The 7544-nt window shown below is 36.1% G+C and overlaps 1 protein-coding gene across 1 annotated transcript; it reads left to right on the top strand.

The window, feature by feature from the left end:
- Positions 1–453: 453 nt before the first annotated feature.
- LOC116159443 (probable DNA polymerase) lies at positions 454–2646 on the top strand. The gene has a single exon (XM_031472413.1). The coding sequence runs from the start codon at positions 454–456 to the stop codon at positions 2644–2646; it is 2193 nt and encodes a 730-aa protein (XP_031328273.1).
- The last annotated feature ends 4898 nt before the right edge of the window (positions 2647–7544 follow it).

Raw genomic sequence — 7544 nt, forward strand, 5'->3', positions numbered from 1 at the left:
AATCATCTTTGTTATATGCCCTTGGATTCCTCTTCACCAAAATTAACAGATTTCCTTTTTATTTTTTACGATTTAGAATGCACGCAAAACAAAACTGTATCTGATGGAAAATCTTTGCATGAACCAAATTTATGTGTTTTCAATCAGAGGTGCGAAGTATGCATCGATTATCCAATCGAGAAAGTTGTTTGCAGAAAGTGTGGTGTACGTCAACAGGTATTAAATATGAGCAGCATAATTGAGACGTTTTTTCAACATATTTTAGAGATAAGAAAGAAGTTCAAACATGTAATAGTTTTGGCACACAATGGGCAGGCTTACGACCATCAATTTATTTTGAATTATATTTTAACCAAAACTCAGTTCAAACCAGAATTAATTATGAGAGGTTCAAAAATAATTTCCCTGAGTATCAATAATGTGAAACTGTTAGACTCTTTGAACTATTTTCCCATGTCCCTCGCCAAGTTACCAAAAGCGTTCGGTTTAACAGACGATTTTCGAAAAGGATTTTTTCCGCATCACTTTAATACACCCGAAAATCAAAATTATGTAGGACCGTATCCCGATATGAAGTATTATAATCCAGATGCTATGAACACCGACGAAAGAGATAAATTTATTAGTTGGTACACCGAAAATAAAGACAACATCTTTGATATGCAAAAGGAAATTGTCTCTTATTGTATATCCGATGTAAATATATTAACGCTCGCCTGCCTGAAATTTCGAGAATTATTAATTAAATCCGGAAATGTGTGTCCGTATACAGAGGCATGTACGATTGCCAGCGCATGTAATAAATTGTTTCGTCGTAACTTTTTGAAAACAGACACGATCGGTTTGATTCCTAGACAGGGATATCGATACCGCGATAATCAATCAAAAGTAGCAATTTACTGGTTAATATGGGAGGAAAAGGCGCGAGGAATAGACATCGTGCACGCTGCCAAACAGAAAGAAATCGTCATCGGCGGTTTGCCTGTTGATGGGTATTGTCCAGAAACAAATCAGGTATTTGAAATGATGGGGTGCTTTTATCATGGGTGTGTAAAATGTTTTAAAAATGATCGCGACAAACCTATACACAGTAACTCGTACGAAACGATGGATTTAAGATACGAAAATACCTTGTCAAAAATCAATCACCTTAATCAACTAGGTTACGAGGTAATAGTAAAATGGGAATGTGAATTTAAACAAGATACAAACCCCAACATAAATAAGTATGTGTCTGAACACCCATTGGTACATTTTGCTCCATTAAACGCGCGAGACAGTTTTTACGGCGGTCGAACTGGTAACATAAAGTCCTACTATAAAGTAAAAGACGGGGAAAAGATCAATTACATCGATATCTGTTCATTGTATCCCTACATTTGCAAAGTAGGCAAATTTCCTATTGCCCATCCTCAGGTCTTAGTAGGGAGCGACTGTGCCAATCTCGACATCACAAAAGTCGATGGACTTATTAAATGCAAGGTACTGCCTCCACAAAATTTATTTCATCCCGTTCTTCCAATAAAGTTAAATAATAAATTAATGTTCCCTCTGTGTTATTCGTGTGCTAAAAATTTTACGCAGGAGGATTGTTCCCACGAAATAGGCGATAGAGCCATTGTGGGAACATGGGTGGCCGACGAAATTGTCAAATCTATAGAAAAGGGTTATAGGATTATGGAGGTATACGAAGTTTGGAGTTATAAAACGGAGCAGTATGATGGCAAGTCAGGGGGTTTATTTACTGAAATGATGAATAAATTTATTAAAATCAAACAAGAAGCGAGCGGGTGGCCATCTAACTGCAAAACTGACAAAGAAAAACGAGCCTATATTGCACGATTTTATGAAAAAGAAGGTATATTATTGGAGTTTGATAAAATTGAATTTAACCCAGGTCTACGTTCGTTAGCAAAATTAATCTTAAATTCATTTTTCGGAAAATTCGGTCAACGAGAGAACCAACCTAAAACCAAAATTATTAACCAACCGGTTGAATTGTATGCACTTCTGTTCGATCCTACAATTGATGTTGTAGGCATCTTACCAATAAACGAAGACACTTTAGTGGTAAACTATCAGCATAAAGAGGAATCATACACCCTTTTAAGTACGGTTAATGTGTCCATTGCAGCATACGTCACAGCACAAGCTCGTTTGAAGTTATATTCATACATGGAACGATTGGGTGATCGTGTTTTATACTTTGATACGGACAGTATAATTTATATATCGCGAGAAGGAGAATACGAGCCCCAAACGGGCGAATTTATTGGGGACATGACAAACGAGCTTGATTGCTATGGCGCAGGTAGCTATATTACGGAATTTGCCTCTGGAGGGCCAAAAAATTATGGTTTTGTTGTATATTCCCCAACACAGGATAAGTACTTTCAATCCTGCAAGGTTAAGGGTATATGCATCAATCACGAGACATCAAAGCTTGTTAACTTCAACACCATGAAAAATTTGATAATCAATGAAGAGATTCCGAAAAAAATATTGTACACTACGTTTGAGAGGACCGCACAGCATCAGGTGTTAACCAGCCAAAAAGAGAAAATATTTCGAGCAAATTTATTGAAGAGACGTTTCAGCGGTTACGATTCATACCCGTACGGATACAAGAAGATAAAGCAGTACTGACATAGTGTCTTTGTCGACATCATTAATATGGCGTGATGAGTTTCGTACTAACCAACAGCCATAATTTGGATTTGTTTAGTTGGTTGTCAATTTATTTGCCTATTCCGGCATACTGTGAAGTTTTTTTAGAAAATTTACTCATCGTACATTTAACAGATGTATTTAATAGATTTCACTATGCAGAGTTATAAAAAATAGCATATTTCTACGACCATTTCCATATAGTTTTCTTTAAAATAGACAGATGATAAGACATTAAAGAACTAGTAATTTTACAATTTTAATATTTCAATTTGTATGTATCTATGTATTGTATAATATATGAATCTCAATAAATACTATTATCAAAAGCGTTGTATCATTTCTCAAACACAATTCATACCTATATCAAATGAAGTGGCTCACAATGGCCATTACCATTTGGACATTACTATACAGGATTTTGTCGGACCGTCCATTCCGAGACTGCTACGACGTTAGTTAGATAGGTAGGTATGTGTTTAAATGCCGAAATGAAGCCAAATAAAGAAATTATTACATCCCTAAGGTACGCTATGCAATTCGTCAGACTGTTAAATTTGGTCCGCTTTGCGATATAGCAGAGAGATTAGGCATAACAAAATGAAAACGTTGCAGTATCAGTTGGAAGCAAATATACAGACAGTTGTTTACGAGAAACGCATCAAATTGTGTTCCAGAAAAAACAGATGCCTTTCATCGCTACCTTACACGAGATGATCTTTCCTCAAAGTGGTGATCTAAAATACTCGCAATCAATCACATTCACGCGCAGGGGCATATTAGTCCAGACGACGTCACCTTCACTACAACTCAGCGGCGCGAGTTACGAATTCTTTATGAATTTCTCCATGAATTACCAGTGTAGGTCAGCATAACTGGCATTACTTATACACTTCTGCACAATCAAGCATAGGACTGAATAAAAAACTGGTCATTGATTACAGATCATTTTTGACAATCTTATCAACTTGGTGATAATAAAAAAACAGTTTTGTCCGAGCAATAGTTTTTATCCATTTACCATAAAATATATCAGTTTAGCGCTCTTTACTAATCTTATAAGAAATAACACTGATAAAACCTATGAACGACCGAATACTAAAAAAGGATGTTTGTGTAAATACTGAGTTTTCTATGACACTAAAGTTTCGCGATTATCGAAGGAGACTCAGAAAATGAAACATCACAAGAGCTCATTCGTTAAAAAGTAGGTACATGGCTCTCCTGGTGATACATGTAAAATGATCTGTATACAGATGCTACGTAGAGGAGTTGATGGATCTCGAGCATAATTGCCTGTCATATGGTTTACGCATGAGAGAAGCTGTGGTTCCCTTACTATGTTCACTTAAAATCATCCCTTATGGGATCATTGACAGTAGAATAGTTCTTTCAAACATACCCGTTTTCGTAGATTCATGCTACGATTAATTGTTTCGATTATGTGCAACGTTATAGGTATGTCTAAACGTTCCACTTGAAATAGTTTTTGAGCAATAGTATTTAATGGATCTTAATATTAATTTTAAATAACAATTTGTTATTGCCCTCAACAGAACAGTAATCTCATGTTATTTCTTATGGGGAAATGGGGTTCATTTTAGTCATTTTTTGTAACACTGGCACACGCGCAGTAGGTCGCTGAATGATGTGCAAATTAGTCTGGCGCATGCTGGTGGTCACGTGACGTGGTACTTTGGTCCGAGGTGCTCCCTCATATTTTGGCAACGCAAACGTCAACCGAACGCGAACATAAACCATAACGTGAACGCGAACGTGAACCCAACGTGAACGTGAACGCGAACTTGAACCCAACGTGAACGTAATTGGAACAGGTATCAGCTAACAGGTTCTTTATTAGCGGTTATAAACTGTTAAAGCTGTTACACTGTTAAGCTGTTACGCTGTTAAGCGGTTAAGCCGTTAAAGCTGTTAAAGCTGTTAAGCTGTTAAGCTGTTAAAGCTGTTAAATCTGTTAAGCTGTTAAGATGTTAAAGCTTTAAACAAGTAAACAGATAAACGAGTAAACAGTGTGCCTAATATAAATCAGTAACTTCGATGCGATGCGTAGGTAAAAGTCTAAAATAAATGCAAATGCACTTGTATTACATACAGTGAGTTTTTTTTAAATGCGAACATACGCTTTTGTATGCAATGTAATTTCCCTATGTTAGATTTTTAAAAAACGCATCAATCTATATATAAGGTGTGCGCGGTTCATATTCCCACCAGAAAAACGCGCAACTTGCGTGACTATGAACAGCAACGGTTTCTATAGCCTTCATGATGAAGGGCACTCGGAAAGAATTTTTTAAAGAAGGCATGTGGAGGGGCCATAGCAACTTGAGGATAAATTTTTTCTTAAACTTACGATAACTTGACCTCACAGGGCACTCGCTGACACCACAATTCATTGTGAACCAACCATCAATTATTTGTAGGTCATGTGCATCTGGTATTCTACTAATTTGATCTATTCAATACATAAATGAAGAAAATAAGTAAAAAATAGCGAAAACAAATACAATAAATGTTCAAAGTGTTCTCTTTGACATTCTAAGCAATCACCTAACCGATTTCGAAATTAAATTGGACGGCGGTATTTTTAAAATAGTGACAGCTGTCAATTTGATCTACTACTCATTTGAACTACTCAATAGATTGATGTGTTTTTTTTAAATCGAACATAGGGAAATTACATTGCATAAACTCCTATGTTCGCATTTGAAATAAATTCACTGTATATCCGTCACTTACGGCGCACAAGATGCTACTAAAAGGAATTCCTAATTAATGCAACAGTCTATTTTTACAGATAATGGGAAGAAGGAGGTAGCGAGTTCGCGTCGTGTACATGTTTTTTCCATCATATCGCAAATGATGGTAAGATTCAAGTAGTATTCTTCGAACCAAATTACCTATAGAGAACCACACCAAAAACTAACGTAAGCTTCTTCCTACGCTAGACGAAATCTGAATCCGCAAAAAATAGGCTACCAAAATTTCGTAACAGTTTGAACAGCTTAAAACCGCTAATAAAGAACCTGTTAGCTGATACCTGTTCCAATTACGTTCACGTTGGGTTCAAGTTATGGTTTATGTTCGCGTTCGGTTGACGTTTGCGTTGCCAAAATATGAGGGAGCACCTCGGACCAAAGTACCACGTCACGTGACCACCAGCATGCGCCAGACTAATTTGCACATCATTCAGCGACCTACTGCGCGTGTGCCAGTGTTACAAAAAATGACTAAAATGAACCCCATTTCCCCATAAGAAATAACATGAGATTACTGTTCTGTTGAGGGCAATAACAAATTGTTATTTAAAATTAATATTAAGATCCATTAAATACTATTGCTCAAAAACTATTTCAAGTGGAACGTTTAGACATACCTATAACGTTGCACATAATCGAAACAATTAATCGTAGCATGAATCTACGAAAACGGGTATGTTTGAAAGAACTATTCTACTGTCAATGATCCCATAAGGGATGATTTTAAGTGAACATAGTAAGGGAACCACAGCTTCTCTCATGCGTAAACCATATGACAGGCAATTATGCTCGAGATCCATCAACTCCTCTACGTAGCATCTGTATACAGATCATTTTACATGTATCACCAGGAGAGCCATGTACCTACTTTTTAACGAATGAGCTCTTGTGATGTTTCATTTTCTGAGTCTCCTTCGATAATCGCGAAACTTTAGTGTCATAGAAAACTCAGTATTTACACAAACATCCTTTTTTAGTATTCGGTCGTTCATAGGTTTTAGCAGTGTTATTTCTTATAAGATTAGTAAAGAGCGCTAAACTGATATTTTTTATGGTAAATGGATAAAAACTATTGCTCGGACAAAACTGTTTTTTTATTATCACCAAGTTGATAAGATTGTCAAAAATGATCTGTAATCAATGACCAGTTTTTTATTCAGTCCTATGTTTGATTGTGCAGAAGTGTATAAGTAATGCCAGTTATGCTGACCTACACTGGTAATTCATGGAGAAATTCATAAAGAATTCGTAACTCGCGCCGCTGAGTTGTAGTGAAGGTGACGTCGTCTGGACTAATATGCCCCTGCGCGTGAATGTGATTGATTGCGAGTATTTTAGATCACCACTTTGAGGAAAGATCATCTCGTGTAAGGTAGCGATGAAAGGCATCTGTTTTTTCTGGAACACAATTTGATGCGTTTCTCGTAAACAACTGTCTGTATATTTGCTTCCAACTGATACTGCAACGTTTTCATTTTGTTATGCCTAATCTCTCTGCTATATCGCAAAGCGGACCAAATTTAACAGTCTGACGAATTGCATAGCGTACCTTAGGGATGTAATAATTTCTTTATTTGGCTTCATTTCGGCATTTAAACACATACCTACCTATCTAACTAACGTCGTAGCAGTCTCGGAATGGACGGTCCGACAAAATCCTGTATAGTAATGTCCAAATGGTAATGGCCATTGTGAGCCACTTCATTTGATATAGGTATGAATTGTGTTTGAGAAATGATACAACGCTTTTGATAATAGTATTTATTGAGATTCATATATTATACAATACATAGATACATACAAATTGAAATATTAAAATTGTAAAATTACTAGTTTTTTAATGTCTTATCATCTGTCTATTTTAAAGAAAACTATATGGAAATGGTCGTAGAAATATGCTATTTTTTATAACTCTGCATAGTGAAATCTATTAAATACATCTGTTAAATGTACGATGAGTAAATTTTCTAAAAAAACTTCACAGTATGCCGGAATAGGCAAATAAATTGACAACCAACTAAACAAATCCAAATTATGGCTGTTGGTTAGTACGAAACTCATCACGCCATATTAATGATGTCGACAAAGACACTACCTATG

Source organism: Photinus pyralis, unplaced genomic scaffold (assembly GCF_008802855.1).
Source record: "Photinus pyralis isolate 1611_PpyrPB1 unplaced genomic scaffold, Ppyr1.3 Ppyr1.4_LG1, whole genome shotgun sequence".
In the NCBI taxonomy this organism is placed as follows: Eukaryota; Metazoa; Arthropoda; class Insecta; order Coleoptera; family Lampyridae; genus Photinus; species Photinus pyralis.